The sequence below is a fragment of the Piliocolobus tephrosceles genome, chromosome 21, assembly GCF_002776525.5.
Source record: "Piliocolobus tephrosceles isolate RC106 chromosome 21, ASM277652v3, whole genome shotgun sequence".
In the NCBI taxonomy this organism is placed as follows: domain Eukaryota; kingdom Metazoa; phylum Chordata; class Mammalia; order Primates; family Cercopithecidae; genus Piliocolobus; species Piliocolobus tephrosceles.
This window is the reverse complement of record NC_045454.1, coordinates 49,822,363-49,838,998: the sequence shown is the minus strand read 5'-3', so window position 1 is coordinate 49,838,998 and position 16,636 is coordinate 49,822,363. Positions and strand designations below refer to the sequence as shown.

General features: G+C 54.2%; 1 protein-coding gene across 1 annotated transcript in view; it reads right to left on the bottom strand.

Annotated features, from left to right (window-relative positions):
* TLE2 (TLE family member 2, transcriptional corepressor) overlaps positions 1-15,613 on the bottom strand; it is a gene marked incomplete at its 5' end in the record, with an annotated part of 20,494 nt that extends 4,881 nt beyond the window's left edge. The window contains 9 exons of the mRNA XM_026455600.2: positions 3,450-3,597; positions 3,732-3,979; positions 4,461-4,710; positions 7,846-7,922; positions 8,517-8,677; positions 9,973-10,111; positions 12,551-12,700; positions 13,442-13,486; positions 15,500-15,613. Coding sequence (XP_026311385.2) covers positions 3,450-3,597; positions 3,732-3,979; positions 4,461-4,710; positions 7,846-7,922; positions 8,517-8,677; positions 9,973-10,111; positions 12,551-12,700; positions 13,442-13,486; positions 15,500-15,613 — 1,332 coding nt within the window. The remainder of the gene's footprint in view (positions 1-3,449; positions 3,598-3,731; positions 3,980-4,460; positions 4,711-7,845; positions 7,923-8,516; positions 8,678-9,972; positions 10,112-12,550; positions 12,701-13,441; positions 13,487-15,499) is intronic.
* Between the last annotated feature and the right edge of the window lie 1,023 nt (positions 15,614-16,636).

Sequence of the window (16,636 nt, the reverse complement as noted above, 5' to 3'; positions counted from 1 at the left end):
TCTCCTGCCTCAGCCTCCCGAGTAGCTGGGACTACAGGCGCCCGCCACCTCGCCCGGCTAGTTTTTTGTATTTTTAGTAGAGACGGGGTTTCACCGGGTTAGCCAGGATGGTCTCGATCTCCTGACCTCGTGATCCGCCCATCTCAGCTTCCCAAAGTGCTGGGATTACAGGCTCGAGCCACCGCGCCCGGCAATTTTTGTATTTTTAGTAAAGACAGAGTTTTACTGTGTTGGCCAAACTGCTAACCTCAAGTGATCTGCCTGCCTTGGCCTCCCAAAGTGCTGGGATTACAGGTGTGAGCCACTATGTCCAGCCTACGAGTCCCTTTGGATATTGGGGGGTGCCCGGCACCATCAGGGTTGGGGGGTGGAGTCCAACATTCTCCCTCTTCAGCCCTCCCCGAGAAAGGCAGCTGGCCCAGGACTGGGAACACAGCGGACAACTGCATGTCGAATCATTAATATTAATCAGAATTATACAGAGCCCTAGGGCTGCACATCCATTATCTGCTCTGAGCGCACAACAGCACAGGGAGGAGGGAGAGAGAAGGGAGAAGAGACAGAGAAGGGAACAGCCAGGCAAGGACAATCACTACCCTTAAGCAGATGGTGGAAGCTGAGGCAATGTCCCCTCAAGGTCACACAGCAAGGCTATGAAAGACCAGGCCTTGGCCGGGCTCTGTGGCTCATGCCAGTAATCCCAACACTTTAGGAGGCCAAGGCAGGCAGATCATCTGAGGTCAGGAGTTCATGACCACCCTGGCCAACAGGGCAAAACCCCATCTCTACTAAAAATGCAAAAATTAGCCGGGTGTGCTGGCGGGCACCTGTAATCCCAGCTACTTGGGAGGCTGAGGCAGGAGAATCGCTTGAACCTGGGAGGTGGAGGTTGCAATGAGCTGAGATTGCACCACTGCACTCCAGCCTGGGTGACAGAGCAAGACTCTGTCTCAAAAAAGAAAAACAAAACAAGACAGACAAGCCAGGCCTGGGAGATAGGACTTCTCACTTTTAGCTTGGAATGTTCCCTACTTTTTTTTTTTGAGACAGGGTTTCGCTCTGTTGCCCAGGCTGCAGTGCAGTGGTGCAATCATGACCCACGAGCAGCCTTGACCTCCTCCCAGGCTCAAGTGATCCTCCCGCCTCAGCCTCACAAGTAGCTGTGACCACAGGTGTGTGCCATCATGCCTTATTTATTTGTTTATTTTGAGACGGAGTCTTGCACTTTCACCCAGGCTGGAGTGCAGTGGCGCGATCTTGGCTCACTGCAAGCTCTGCCTCCTGGGTTCAGGTCATTCTCCTGCCTGAGCTTTCTGAGTAGCTGGGACTACAGGCACCCGCCACCACACCCAGGTAGTTTTTTGTATTTTTAGTAGAGACAGGGTTTCACCGTGTTAGCCAGGATGGTCTTGATCCCCTGACCTCACGATCCGCCCACCTCAGCCTCCCAAAGTGCTGGGATTATAGGCGTGAGCCGAGCCACAGCATCCGGCCCACCATGCCTTATTTTTAATTTTTTTTGTAGGGACAAGGTCTTGCTATGTTGCCAAGGCTGATCTCAATCTCCTAGGCTCAAGCAATCCTCCTGTCTCAGCCTCCTGAACTGCTGGGATTACAGGCGTTGGCCACTGAGCCTGGCCTGGAATGTTCCCCATTCGCAATGCTGCTTTTCGTTGTTTTTTATTATTATTATTATTATTATTATTATTATTAGACAGAGTTTCGCTCTTCTTGCCCAGGCAGGAGTGCAATGGCACGATCTCAGGTCACAGCAAACTCTGCCTCCCAGGTTCAAACAATTCTCCAGCCTCAGCCTCCCAAGTACCTGGGATTACAGGCATGCACCACCACACTCAGCTAATTTTGTATTTTTAGTAGAGACGGGGTTTCTCCACGTTGGTCAGGCTGGTCTTGAACTCCCCACCTCAAGCGATCCACCCACCCCAGTCTCCCAAAGTGCTGCGATTACAGGCGTCAGTCACTGAGCCTGGCCTGGAATGCTCCCCATTTGCAATAGTGCTTTTCGGTTTGATTTTAAAAGGATTCAGGGTCCTCCTCCTCCTGTAGCCCACCCCACTTTAGGCACAAACAGGAATCAGGCTCTGTTCCACCCTAACCTCTTGGAGTCTCACTAACAAGACGCCTGTGGAAATAACCACACATTTACAGAAGAGAAGACTGGAGGGCTTCAAATGTCCTTTCCTGGCCACACAGAAGCATTCCTGAGTAAAGACGCATTGAGGGGCACCCGGTGAGCTAGGAGATAGTCACCATGGGATCCCTAGAAATGTTCTTAGCCCACCTAAGCTTCGGGGATATGGGATGGAGAACTATGTCCACCTGCACTCCTGATTTCCCTATCCAACAATTCATCAAACGAAAGAACAATGGGTTGGACATAATGAGCCTGGGAGGCAGGGCGCAGTGGCTCACACCTGTAATTCCCACACTGGGAAGCTAAGGCAGGTGGATCAATTGAGGCCACGAGTCCAAGACCAGCCTGGACAACACAGTGAAACCCTGTCTCTACCAACAAATACAAAAATGAGGCGGGCATGGTGGTGCATGCCTGTAGTCCCAGCTACTCAGGTGGCTGAGGCATGAGAATCATTTGAACCTGGGAGGCAGAGGTTGCAGTGAGCTAAGATCACGCCATTGCATCCCTATCTCAAAAAAAAAAAAAAAAAAAAAGGAGTTTCGGAGTTAGGAGTTAGCTCCTCCTAGGTTTCAAGGAGGGGCAAATGAGATGGGTCTTGAGGGATGAATAGGAGTTTGCTAATTACAGAAAGAGGCATTTCAACCACAGGGAACAAATGTGCAGAGGTCTCAGAGCTGTCCCAGAGTATGCTGTGCATGAGACCAGCCCATGGAAACCCTGAATGACAGAGCAAGGAGCTCACAGCCTGCCCCCAAAGCAGGTGAGAGGCAGGATCTAGGGTCACGGTGCCTTGAAGATTCGCTCTCTTTGTTCAGCCCTGAGGAGCCCCCAGTTCTGTCCAGCCCCTTCACCATATCCTTCAGCTTAGGCTGCACCTCAGTGGGGATCTCTCCATGCCCAGCTCCTCCTCCATCAACCTCCACTCTGTCCTCCTGGCCAGTAGCTCCCCCTTGGTGAGTCCTCGGTGGGGAAGTGTGTGTCCCACGCTCTATGCGGGGTCCAGAGATTAAAGGCTGGGAGAATCCAGCTACACGAGGAAAGACAAATGTAAGGGTGTGGCTGGACACAAGCAGGTGGGGAAGATGATCTGGGGGTCTCAGTAGCCCCACAGCTTCATATGAATCATCAGCTCTTTTGTGTTCCCCTACGTCCTTAGAGAGTTAAAGGGGAAGCTTGTGGATGTGTCTGGAGGACAAGAAAGATGGGCACCACAGCAGATGAGTCTTGTCCTGCCTGTGGAAGTGGGCACCTCACAAGGAAATCCCCCCCTCCCGCCAGAACCGAACAGCACCTGGGAGCTGAAGTCGTGCTGCTGCAGCTGGCGGCCCTCCCGCAGGTCCCAGCAGCGCACCGTGTTGTCCAGGCCCCCTGTCCAGAGCCGAGTGCCGTAATCGGAAATATCAATGCAGCTGGCGCCGTCCGTGTGGCCCTGGAACTGCCTGGAGGGAGAAGGGCCCAGGCGTCCATCTTGGAATTCGAGCTGCCCCAGCGTCCTCCCAGGTCACTCCTCCACCCTCCCTGCACCAAGAGGGGCCGGGGGCTTGCCCAAGGTCCTAGCGCACCTGCCACGCACCTGACCATAGTCTGGTTCTGCAGGTCCCACACCACAATGTTGCCATCGCTGCAGCAGGAGAAGCAAACCTTGGCGTCGGGGCTGACGGCCAGGGCGTAGCAGGCTGGGGCCGAGGAGGTCAGCTCGGCCTTGATACGGGGGGTGGGCGCCGCCAGGTCCCAAATGGACAAAGTGCTGGCCTCACCGCCCACTATCAGACTCCGGCCATCCGGCAGCAACTTGCAGGAGCGAATGTAGTTGTCTCGGTTCTGGGGTCGGGGAGAGAAGCAGGGGCTGGGGGTTGGTCCCAGGTGAGGCCTCTAGGAGCCTAGCTCAATGTGGGGGTCTCGCATCCTGATCAGCCTACAAGCCCTACCCTGATTGGCCAGCAAGACCCACCCCTTTGGCTACAAACCCTGTTCCATTTGACAAGCTCCGCCCTTCACCTGTAAACCCCACCCATGGTTGGCCTTCAAGCCCTACCCTGATTGCTGGTGAGCCACGACCCTTTGACTCGCAAATGCTGCCCCATCTGACTATAAGCTCCATCCTTTACCCATAAACCCCACCTATACTTGGCCTGCAAACCCTGTCTTGCAAGCCTAATTCTGATTGGCCAATGGGCCCCCACGTGACAAGCTCCGCCCTTCATATGTAGCCCCACCCACGCCCAACCTGCAAACACCGCCCCATTTGAAAAGCTCCACCCCTCACCTGTGAGTCCCGCCCACTGTCCCACCCCCCCCTCACCAAGCAGTCGAGCTGGGCCACGGGCGTCTTGGCTCCTGGTTGGCCCACGTCCCACACCTTCACACAGCCCTTGCCGCCCGTGTACACGTGCTGCGTGGAGCCGCTGATGGTGACTGCGCAGACCACCTCGCCGTGTGCCAGCGTGTGCAGCTGCCGGGCGTGCCGCGGGATGCCCGCGCCCACCAGTGCATCCGAGGGGAAGGGCACGGGCTGCATCTGTCCGTCCGCAGACACGTGGAAGGAGTAGGCCCTGGAGAAAAAGCCGGGACAAGACCCAGCGCTGGGCACCACGCCCCCGCACCTGGGAGGGCAGGGAGACGCCTTTTTCCTGCCTGGCATCCTCTGATGCGTTTTTTATTTTTTATTTTTTTTTATTTTTTTTTTTTTTGAGACGGAGTCTCGGTCTGTTGCCCAGGCTGGAGTGCAGTGGCGCATCTCAGCTCACTGCAAGCTCCGCCTCCCGGGTTCACGCCATTCTCTTGCCTCAGCCTCCCGAGTAGCTGGGACTACAGGCGCCCGCCACCACACCTGGCTAATTTTGTTTGTATTTTTAGTAGAGACGAGGTTTCACCATGTTAGCCAGGATGGTCTCGATCTCCTGACCTCGTGATCCGCCCGCCTCGGCCTCCCAAAGTGCTGGGATTACAGGTGTAAGCCACCACACCCGGCCCTCTGTTTTTTGAGAGGGAGTCTCACCCTGTCTCCAGGGCTAGAGTGCAGTGGCCGGATCTCAGCTCACTGCAACCTCTGCCTCCCGGGTTCAAGCGATTCTCCTGCCTCGGCCTCTCGAGTAGCTGGGATTACAGGCATGCGCCACCACGCCCGGCTAAGTTTTTTGTATTTTTAGTAGAGACAGGGTTTCACCATGTTGGCCAGGCTGGTTTTGAACTCCTAAACTCAAGTGATCCACCCACCTCGGCCTCCCAAAGTGCTAGGATTACAAGTGTGAGCCACGAGGCCCAGCCTGATGCATTTTTCGGTTTGTTTTTTGAGACAGAGTCCTGCTCTGTCGCCCAGGCTGGAGTGCAGTGGTGGGATCTGGGCTCACTGTAACCTCTGCTTTCCGGGTTCAAACGATTCTCCTGCCTCAGTCTCCCAAGGAGCTGGGATTACAGGCGCAGGCCACCACGCCTGGCTAATTTTTTTGTATTTTTAGTAGAGACAGGTTTTCGCCATGTTGGTTAGGCTGCTCTGAGCTCAAATGACCCACCCACCTCGGCCTCCCTGGGATTACAGGCGTGAGCCACCAGGCCTGGCCTCTGATGCATTTTTTTTTTTTTTTTTTTTGAGACTGGAGTCTCGCTCTGTCGCCCAGGCTGGAGTGCAGTGGCCGGATCTCAGCTCACTGCAAGCTCCGCCTCCCGGGTTCACGCCATTCTGCCTCAGCCTCCCGAGTAGCTGGGACCACAGGCGCCCGCCACCTCGCCCGGCTAGTTTTTTGTATTTTTTTTGGTAGAGATGGGGTTTCACCGCGTTAGCCAGGATGGTCTCAATCTCCTGACCTTGTGATCCGCCCGTCTCGGCCTCCCAAAGTGCTGGGATTACAGACTTGAGCCACCGCGCCCAGCCTGATGCATTTTTTTAAAGTAATTATCTCTATTATTATTTTGTAGAGATGAGGTCTTGCTATGTTGCCTGGGCTGGTCTCAAACTCCTGGCTTCAAGTGATCCTCCCACCTTGGCCTCCCAAAGCACTGGGATGACAGGAGTGAGCCATGGTGCTCGGCCTCTGATTCATTTAGGAAAAAGGCAGGACAACGTGGTCAAGAGTGATATGGGACAGTCAGCGAGTGGCACAAATACACAGGGGGTCTAGGTCGTGGTGTGGCGCATGGTAAATAAACACTTAATAAACGTTCGTTCAACCAAGGACCCATGAAGGCGTGCTGAATGTTCCACACCAGCTAGAAGGTGCTGTCCTAGGACCCCCAGCCATCTGTGACCAGTTAAGACACTTAAATGAATTGAAATTAAATAAACATTTTCAGGCCGGCACAGTGGCTCACACCGGGAATCCCAGCACTTTGGGAGGCTGAGGTGGGTGGATCATTTGAGGTCAGGAGTTCAAAACCAGCCTGGCCAACATGGTGAAACCTCATCTCTACTAAAAACACAAAAATTAGCTGGCAGTGGTACAGGCCTGTAATCCCAGCTACTCAGGAGGCTGGAGCAGGAGAATCGCTTGAACCCAGGAGGTGGAGGTTGCAGTGAGCTGAGATCTCACCACTGTACTCCGGCCTGAGGGACAGAGTGAAACTTCATCTCAGAAAAACAAAACAAAGGCCGGGTGCGGTGGCTCAAGCCTGTAATCCCAGCACTTTGGGAGGCCGAGACGGGCGGATCACGAGGTCAGGAGATCGAGACCATCCTGGCTAACACGGTGAAACCCCGTCTCTACTAAATATACAAAAAAAAAAAAACTAGCCAGGCGAGGTGGCGGGCGCCTGTGGTCCCAGCTACTCGGGAGGCTGAGGCAGGAGAATGGCATGAACCCGGGAGGCGGAGGTTGCAGTGAGCTGAGATCCAGCCACTGCACTCCAGCCTGGGAGACAGAGCAAGACTCCGTCTCACAAAAAAAAAAAAAAAAAAAAAAACAAAGTAAAACAAAACAAAACAAAAATTTTCAGCTCCTCCGTTGCACTGGCCACATTTCAAGTACTCAAAGCCACGATCAGCTGGTGGCAATCGGGTTGGCCAGCAGTGGGTGTCGAACACTTCCATCACTGCAGAAAGTTCTGTGGACACTGGGGCTAGGTCTTCGCTGGGGGAGCCGTCCCTGTTAGCAGGGTGCTAGGCAGCATCCCTGACCTCCACACTCCAGGCCAGGAGCGTTTCCTCCCCCAGCTGTGACAACCACACGTGTCCCCTGACATCACCAGTGTCCCCTTAGGGGTCAGAGTCTACTTCTATGGAGAGCCAGTGGAACTCCGAGTAGCTTACACAAGAGACTTTCTTTTTTCCTTTCTTTCTTTTTTTTTTTTTTTTGAGACAGAGTTTTGCTCTTGTTGCCCAGGCTGGAGTGCAGTGGCGCGGTCTCAGCTCACTGCAACCTCCACCTCCCGGGTTCAAGCGATTCTCATGCCTCAGCCTCCCGAGTAGCTGGGACTACAGGCGCCCGCCACCTCGCCCGGCTAGTTCTTTGTATTTTTTAGTAGAGACGGGGTTTCACCGTGTTAGCCAGGATGGTCTCGATCTCCTGACCTCGTGATCCACCCGTCTCAGCCTCCTAAAGTGCTGGGATTACAGGCGTGAGCCACCACACCCAGCCCCCACAAGGGACTTTCTAGAAGGGGAGCAGGGAGACCCCAACCACACAGGTAAGACCTCAGAGGAGGCGGGGGGCTGGCCTGGGTCCCCAGGCAGGGAACCCCACCCTGGTACTCACGGCTTTCCCCCAGGGATGCTGGGTAGGGAGGAAGAGACGGATGACCCTCGGAGATGCGGGTGAGACTCAAATGCCATCTGTCAGAATGCCAGAGGGGGTGTCAGTGAGGCAGGTGACTCCAACCCACCTCTGTGCTGCCCCACGCCCACCTGCCATGCTGCTGTTTATCAGCCCCTCCCCAAGGAAGCAGAAATGCCTTCTCTCAGCCTGTCACACTACAGAGGGAGGGCTGAGGTTTTCACGTGAGGGCACCGGCCCCAAAATCTCTGTCCAGGAAATCCTAGACCTCCAGGGTTCCAAGGATCCTGAAGGGTTCTCCATCCAATGTCCAGACTGGCTCTATGATGGAGGTCTCTAAACTCCAGCCCCCCAGGACAAATCTGGTCCACTGCTCGTTTTTGTAAACAGTGTCCTGAGGCCAAGGCCCTACTGCCCCTTTTCATGCAGCTTCATCACCATTGCATTTTTCCACAATCACAAGTCCTGCTTTGTATTAAGCTTGTGGGACTACTAAGACCCCCAGATCGTCTTCCCATGCACACTGGCTGAGCCAGGGCTCCCTTCCCTTTCTGCTCCCTTCCCTTGTCTCTCCTTCTGTAGTTGGTTTCTCCTCTCGGCCCCCAGCCCCTGGGCCCTGCTGACACCTCCTGCGCCCCCACCCAAGGACTCACCATGGGGGAGCGTCCGTATACCACAGAGCTGCTGACCTGGGGGGACAGGTGGAGGCTGACATAGGAGCTGGGCACGGAGAGGTCTCCATTGAGCGTGCTGTGGGAGCCCAGGCTGAAGGACGTGGTGAAGGGACTGGACAGAGTCAGGGGGCTCCTCAGGGCTGAGAGGGAAGAGTCGGGGTTTTGACACCCTGGACCCAGATCCCGCCTCCCACTGCCTTGGGAGCTCCCTGGCCTTTCATTCAGAGTTTCCATGCACTGGTCCCACATTGGCCACAGCCCGGGACACCTCCAGACCTCTGCACTATCGTGCCTCCGGTGGACATGACTTTCTCTCCCTCTTTTTTTTTTTTTTTTTTTTTAAAGATGGAATCTTGCTCTGTTGCCAGGCTGGAGTTCAGTAGTGCGATCACGGCTCACTGAAACCTCTGCCTCCTGGGTTCAAGCAATTCTGCTGCCTCAGCCTCCCGAGTAGCTGGGACTATGGCCATTCTCTTTAATTGGCAAACTCCTACCCATCCTTCAAAACCCAGGCTCATGCCTGTAATCCCAGTACTTTGGGAGGCCAAGGCGGGCGGATCACCTGAGGTCAGGAGTTCAAGACCAGCCTGACCAACATGGTGAAACCTGGTCTCTACTAAAAATACAAAAATTAGCTGGGCATGGTGGCGCATGCCTGTAATTCCAGCTACTCAGGAGGCTGGGGCAGGAGAATTGATTGAACCCGAGAGTGGGAAGTTGCCGTGAGCTGAGATCGCGCCATTGCACTCTAGTCTGGGCAACAAGAGTGAAACTCCGTCTCAAAAAAAAAAAAAGAAAAAAAAAATTAAGGCCCAACGTCCATTAACATCTCAGAAACATCCTTGAGCCTCCCCATTGCCAACCTCCAGACTTGCCCTTCCTGGGCACCTGGCTTGGTACCAGCCCTGATTATACAGGGCTGTGAGTTTTGGGGTCTGGGGTTCGTCCCTTTTTGCCACCTGGGAGTTCCTTGAGGGCAGGTTCCAAGGACAGCTTTTTTCAGGGGCCCCAGAACCAGCCCAGGGCGTGACCGTAAGGCTGAAAAGATGACGGCTGTCATTCCCCAGATTACTGATGGGGAAACTGAGGCTCAGAGAGGTTGGGTCACTTGCCCAAGGTCACACAGCTGGTGAATGTCCAAGCCTGGTCTGAAACCCAAGCCTGTCTGGTCCCGAAGATAGTCTCTCCAGTGCACTAGGCTGACACCCACGACTAAGCCACTTCCACGCTCCAGGCCTCAGTTTCCCTACCCGCCGAGCTGAGACAATGAGAAACTGCCAAGAGGGAGACAGAGTCTAACTTGAAGTCACAAAAAGGACTAAGGCGACGAACGCCAAGCCTGGAATCCCAGCCTTCTGCCTCTCCAGCCCCTTCTCCTAGATCTCCCCGGAGATGAGGCCTGCTCCGGACAGGCACCAACAGGCAAGGTGCTCACCGATGCTGTCCGTGGAAGGCGCTGGCTTGGCAGTGAGCTGGCAGAGGTGACTGGCCGAGCTGGGCCCAGGGGTGGACGCGTCCTGGGGCGGGGACGAGTCGCAGGACTTGGAGGCAGGAGTGCTGGGGGGAAGGTCATTCTGCAGAGAAAGGGCAGGACTGAACGCCACCAGGCACCTGGTGTCTTGTGGCCTAATGATCTGATCAGAAACTGTGGGGGCCAGTCGCAGTGTCTCACACCTATAATCCCAACACTTTGGGAGACCCAGATGGACGGATCACCTGAGGTCAGGAGTTAGAGACCAGCCCGGCCAACATGGTAAAACCACATCTCTACTAAAAATACAAAGAAAGATTAGCCGGGCGTGGTGGCGCGTGCCTGTGATCCCAGCTACTCAGGAGGCTGAGGCAGGAGAATTGCTTGAACCCAGGAGGTGGAGGTTGCAATGAGCTGAGATCGCGCCATTGCACTCCAGCCTGAGCAGCAGAACACGACTGTCTCGGCTGGGAGCGGTGGCTCACGCCTGTAATCCCAGCACTTTGGGAGGCCGAGGCAGGTGGATCACTTGAGGTCAGGAGTTTGAGACCACACTGGTCAACATGGTGAAACCCTGTCTACTAAAAATACAAAATTAGCTGGACATGGTGGCACATGCCTGTAATTCCAGCTACTCGGGAGGCTGAGGCAGGAGACTTGCCTGAACGCGGGAGGCAGAGAGGTTGCAGTGAGCTGAGATCAGGTCATTGCACTCTAGCCTGGGCAACAAGAGCAAAATTCCACCAAAACAAAAACAAAAAAGCAACAAAGTTACAAAGTTATAGGCTGTCAAGATTTGCAATTTTTTTTTTTTTAAATACAGGGTCTTGCTCTCAAAAGTAACATGGTCAGATAGGCGCTATGGCTCATGACTCTGATCCCAGCACATTGGGAGGCCAGGGCGGGCGGATCACCTGAGATCAGGAGATCTAGACCATCGTAGCTAAGACAGTGAAACCTTGTTCTACTGAAAATACAAAAAATTAGCCAGGTGTGGTGGCACATGCCTGTAGTCCTAGCTATCCACTACCCGGGAGGCTGAGACAGGAGAATCTCTTGAACCCGGGAGGCAGTGGTTGCAGTGAACCGAGATTGTGCTGCTGCACTCCAGACTGGGTGACAGAGAGAGAGACCCCATCTCCAAAACAAAAAACAAAACAAAAAAAGGCACGCTCGTAGCTCAATGCAGCCTCAACCTCCCACACTCAAGTGATCCTCCCGACTCAGCCTCCCAAGTAGCTGGCACTACAGGCACACGTCTCCATGCCTGGCTAACTTTTTAAATTTTTTGTAGAGACAAGGTCTCACTATATTGCCCAGGCTGGTCTCCAGCTCCTGCTCTTGAGTGATCGTCCTGCCTTGGCTTCCCAAAGCCCTGGGATGACAGGCATGAGCCACAGCCCCCAGCCACTGTTGAGATTGTTGAACGACAAGGAATTAGAAACTCCGGGATGGGCTCGTGGAGAGGCAGACCCCACAGCAGCATATTCCCAGGTGAAGGAAGAACGCCTAGCACACAGTGCAATCCTCCTTGTGCCCCCACGGAGAGGGAGGTGTCACCGAGCTGTCCTTCCCCAAGGGGAGCTCTGAGGAAAGCAGCAGCTGGACCTCCATCTAGGGGCAGGCTCTGTTATCTCGGCTTCATGTCACCGCCTCCCCTGCCTCCCAAGAAACTTCACATCCCCGTCTTGCGTCTGTCTCGGCTTCCCATGACACCATCGCACACACGCTGACAGCCACACAGCACCCGCACCCGCGAGAGTGGATGGGACAACTGCAGGGTCAGGGAGGACCCCGAGGGCTTCTCTAATACAACGGAGCTGCCCTACCCCCTCGTAAGGTTTTTCCCTGCAGTGGGAGGAGGGCACTTAAGATAGAATGGGAGCCCCAACCTCTGGCGGTTGCCATGGTAACCTGCCAGGAGGGGAGGCCTTGAAACCGGGAGGGGAGGCCTAGAAACCGACATACTCTCCCCTGGTAAATGCAGAGGAGGGGTCTGGAGAAGATTTGAGGTGAGGGGAGCCACAAAAGGAGCTGAATTTCGAATGCCCTGGGGGTGCTTTTAGATAGCTTACATGGCTGGCATTAAACTCCAGGAGGTCCAACCGGAAAGTTGTTCCTATATTAATTATCTTTCCTTCCGGGGACAACATCTCAGCTTGGGGCCGGTGTGTCTCTAAGCGCCTCTGGAGGGGCTCAACACATGCAGGCCTGGGTCCAGCTTAGCTGGCTGGGCTTTCACTGTGTTTACTTCCATGGGATTTCCTATTGATTGCAAGAGAGAGACCTGCTTTCCACGTAAGGTGGTGAATTGCCTTTTAAAATTTATCTACAAAGCTTCTTTACAAAGTTGCCTTTTAATATTTACTGAGGTTCAACAAAGTCAGTCCCAGTGGGAGGTTTAAAAAAAAGCACAAGGAGAGGGTGGACAATGCCAGCCGGGCTGATTTCTCATCATTGCCCTCTGTGTCATGGGGTAGTGTCTGTTTCCAGGCCCCCAGGATGAATAAAGTGAGTTTCAAGGCCCTCCCCTCCTCCTTACCAGGATGAGCTCCTTGGCTCTAGGGAGCGGTGAGCCAAGGCTAGAGGCCAAGGAGGCCGGACTGTCCACCAGGTCCCGACGGGCAGGAACACAGATGGGTACCTTTCCGCACGGGGTGGTAGCCGGGCTGGGGGGCTCTGAGGGTTGGTCCTGGGTTCGAGAAGGTAACATTGAGCAGAGTTGAAATGAGATGGAAAGAGATCCTCTCTATCCTCCTCCCGACTCCCACTCCAATCTCTAGAATGGGTACCCATGACCCACCATGGGAAGATTATGAAACCTCCTGCTGCCTCAGTTTACTCATCTGTAAAATGTCTTTTTTTTTGGAGTCTCGCTCCGTCACCCAGGCTGGAGTACAGCGGCTTCCTGCAACCTCCGCCTCCTGGGTTCAAGCAAGCACACCCAGCTAATGTTTTCGTATTTTTAGTAGAGACAGGGTTTCACCATGTTGGTCAGGCTGGTCTCAAACTCCTGACCTCAAGTGATCCATCCGCCTCAGTCTCCCAAAGTGCTGGGATTACCGGTGTGAGCCACTGTGCCCAGCCTGTAAAATGGGTTTAATGATAGGCTCTCCTCCATAAGCACCCGTAGCAAGGACTACATAAGGCCTTGGTTTTATTTTCCCATTGAACAGATGGGGAAAAGTAAGGCCAGGGAAGTGGGAATGTCACTGCCCACAAATCAGTCAGTGAGCCCGGGCTTGAAGTCAGTCACTCCCTGTGCAATGGAGAGGAGGTAAGCCAGAGGTGTTTCAGAGCCCCCGACTCTTCCTGGCCCCATCCCAGCTGTCCCACAGAGGGGGGAACCGGGACCCCCACTACCTCTGGGTCCTCCCATTCCAGAAAACCCACCCCTTGCTCTGTGCCCAGAGTAGGGGACCCCTGGACTCACCTCATCCACCACCAGATTGTAGTCACTCTTGTCTTCGTCACTTTCCTGGTGGGAGATGGGAGAGAGAGCTCATCGTGGTCATGCCCCTGCCTCCGCGCCCCCATCCACTCCCCAGGAGTTGGGGGCATGAGCCCAGCCAGCCCCAAGGCTGGGATTCTCAGACCACTGCATCCGTTGGCTCAGAGCAGAAGGGAAGGCCGCACGTTCCCGCATCTGGGAAGGACGGGGTCGGCGGGACAGGTGGGCACCTTGTGGAGAGGACTTTGAAGGATGTGGACTACATGAGTGCCCTGTGTGACTTCTGGTCCTCTCGGACCTCAGTTTACCCCCTGTATGGTAAGGGGAGAGCCAGAGACCAGGAATCGCCCTTACCTCCTTCCTCCATCTCGCCAACGAACTCAAGCAGTCCCTCAGGCATGTCTGTCTCACTCATCTCTCTGGCCATTTCCACCCACTACAGCCCTAGGACAGACCTCATCCCCTCCTAATCCCTTCCCGGGGCTCCTAGCCTCCAGCCTTGCCCCCTCCAGGCAACCCTCCAAGCTGGCTCCAGACAGATTTTCCTAAGACCTATCCCCACCTCTGCTCTGCAACCCTCTATGGCTCCCCATTGCTTTGGAAGAAAGACCAAACTCCAATTCTATTCACTGATGCAGACAACACTATCCTGGGTACCATGGCAGGGAGCGGGGTGGGATGGGACACCACTGACATGCTGGGTTGCAAGGCAACCTCTGGTTGGGCTGGAAACCAAAGGAAGAAAAAAAGGTTGCAGCCTGGAAGACAAAATCCGCCCAGTGGGTGGGTTCTCCTAGACTCCCTTCCTATGCGCAGTTTTCTTCTTTAAATGAAAATTTGTTGGATCCAGGTGCGATGGCTCACACCTGTAATCCAGCACTTTGGGAGACTAAGGCAGGTGGATCACCTGAGGTCAGGAGTTTGAGACCAGCCTGGCCAACACGGTGAAACCCGATCTCTATTAAAAATACAAAAATTAGCCAGGTGTGCTGGTGAGTGCCTGTAATCCCAGCTACCGGGTAGGCTGAGGCAGGAGAATCGCTTGAACCCAGGAGGCAGAGGCTGCAGTGAGCTGAGATCACGCCACTGCACTCTAGACTTGGCAAGAGAACAAGACTCTGCCTCAATAAATAAATAAATAAAATTCATTGCCCCCCCCCGCCAAAAAAAAACAGCTATTAGGTAAAAAGAAAGATTTAAAGGCCGGGCGCGGTGGCTCAAGCCTGTAATCCCAGCACTTGGGGAGGCCGAGACGGGCGGATCACGAGGTCAGGAGATCGATTCGAGACCATCCTGGCTAACCCGGTGAAACCCCGTCTCTACTAAAAAATACAAAAAAACTAGCCGGGCGAGGTGGCGGGCGCCTGTAGTCCCAGCTACTCTGGAGGCTGAGGCAGGAGAATGGCGGGAACCCGGGAGACGGAGCTTGCAGTGAGCTGAGATCTGGCCACTGCACTCCAGCCTGGGTGACAGAGCAAGACTCCGTCTCAAAAAAAAAAAAAAAGATTTAAGGCTTCTCTGAGAAACCGCAATATTGGCCCACACTGAGCCTGCCAGTCTCCGAGGACCAAGTTGCAGCTGCCCCCGTAGGTGGGAGAAGGGCTCCCCAGCTGGCCACAGCCCCATTCCCCACATTCAGCCTGGCCCCTGGGACACTAGAGTTTGAAACTACAAGTGTGCAGCTGTCTGGCAATGAGAGGAGGTCCCAGCCTGTAGGAGGCGGTCAGGGAAGGCTTCCTGTAGGAGGTGGTACCTTGTGTCTTGATGGAAAAACAGGTTTCTAAAACATGTGTGTTCTCGGGAAAGAAAACAGCTGGAGCAAAAGTTAGAGGGTGGCAAAATGGCTGTATGGGCCAGAGGCCACAGCGACTTCAAGCAACTGGAGTTAAGCCTTGCATCACAGGATCTCCTCTGACTGGTCAGTACTCTGAGTTGTAGGGAGCTATGGAAGGCTCTAGAGTGAGAGAATCATGGCCAGAGCTGGGCTATGGAAGGCTCTGAGGGCATCCCCACCCCAGTCCTGCACCTGCCCCCACTCACATAAGGTCCTGACAACTCCTTCTCATCTGCCCTCTGCTTCCCACCACCACCAGGGCCACTCGGTCGCTCCTCCTCCACGAGACTCTCAGGAGGCGAGGGAGACGCACTCTGTGGAGAGACAAGGGCCAGGGGGAGAAAGGGTCAGGGCCCTGGGCTCCTAGATTGCATTGTGATCCAGCCGAGACTGAGGGTCCCCACCATTATTAGGGTCTGGACCGCAAGCTTCCCATCTGGGAAATGGGAGCTTCCAAGGGCTGACTCAGTGCTAAACTTTTCTTTTATTTTCTCTTTTGTTTTGTTTTTGACAGAGTCTTGCTCTGTTGCCCAGGCTGGAGTACAGTGGAGCCATCTTGGATCACTGCAAGCTCCGCCTCCCGGGTTCAAGAGATTCTCCTGCCTCAGCCTCCCCAGTAGCTGGGATTACAGGCACGCATCTCCATACCCAGCTAATGTTTGTATTTTTAGTAGAGACAGGGTTTCGCCATGTTGGCCAGGCCTGCCTCGAACTCCTGACCTCAGGTGATCCACCTGCCTCAGCCTCCCAAAGTGTTGGGATTACAGGCATGAGCCACCGCAAGCAGCATCTTACTTCTTCTGAGACCTCTCTGACATCTGTAATTATTTCAAAATTAAACCATTTTGGCCGGGCTCGGTGGCTCACGCCTCTAATTCCAGCGCTTTGGGAGGCCAAGGCGGGCGGATCAGGAGGTCAGGAGATGGAGATCATCCTGGCTAACACAGTGAAACCCCATATCTACTAAAAATACAAAAAAAAAAAAAAAAATTAGCCTGGCGTGGTGGTGGGCACCTGTAGTCCCAGCTACTTGGGAAGCTGAGGCAGGAGAATCTCTTGAACCCAGGAGGTAGAGCGTGTAGTGAGCCGAGATCACACCACTGCACTCCAGCCTGGGCAACAGGGCGAGACTCCGATTCAAAAGTAAAATTAAACTATTTTTTGAAAAACTTAACAGACACAGCTCACGTGACATTTCTGTTGGGGAGCACCCACAGATATTGCCGAAGGGATGATGGCTACACGAACGGAAGTGAGGATGGGAAGAAGGGTCCAAGGTCTTGCATTCATTTATTTAATTACCCAAAAAAACCTCGAGGTCGAATTTTTTTTTTTTTTTTTTT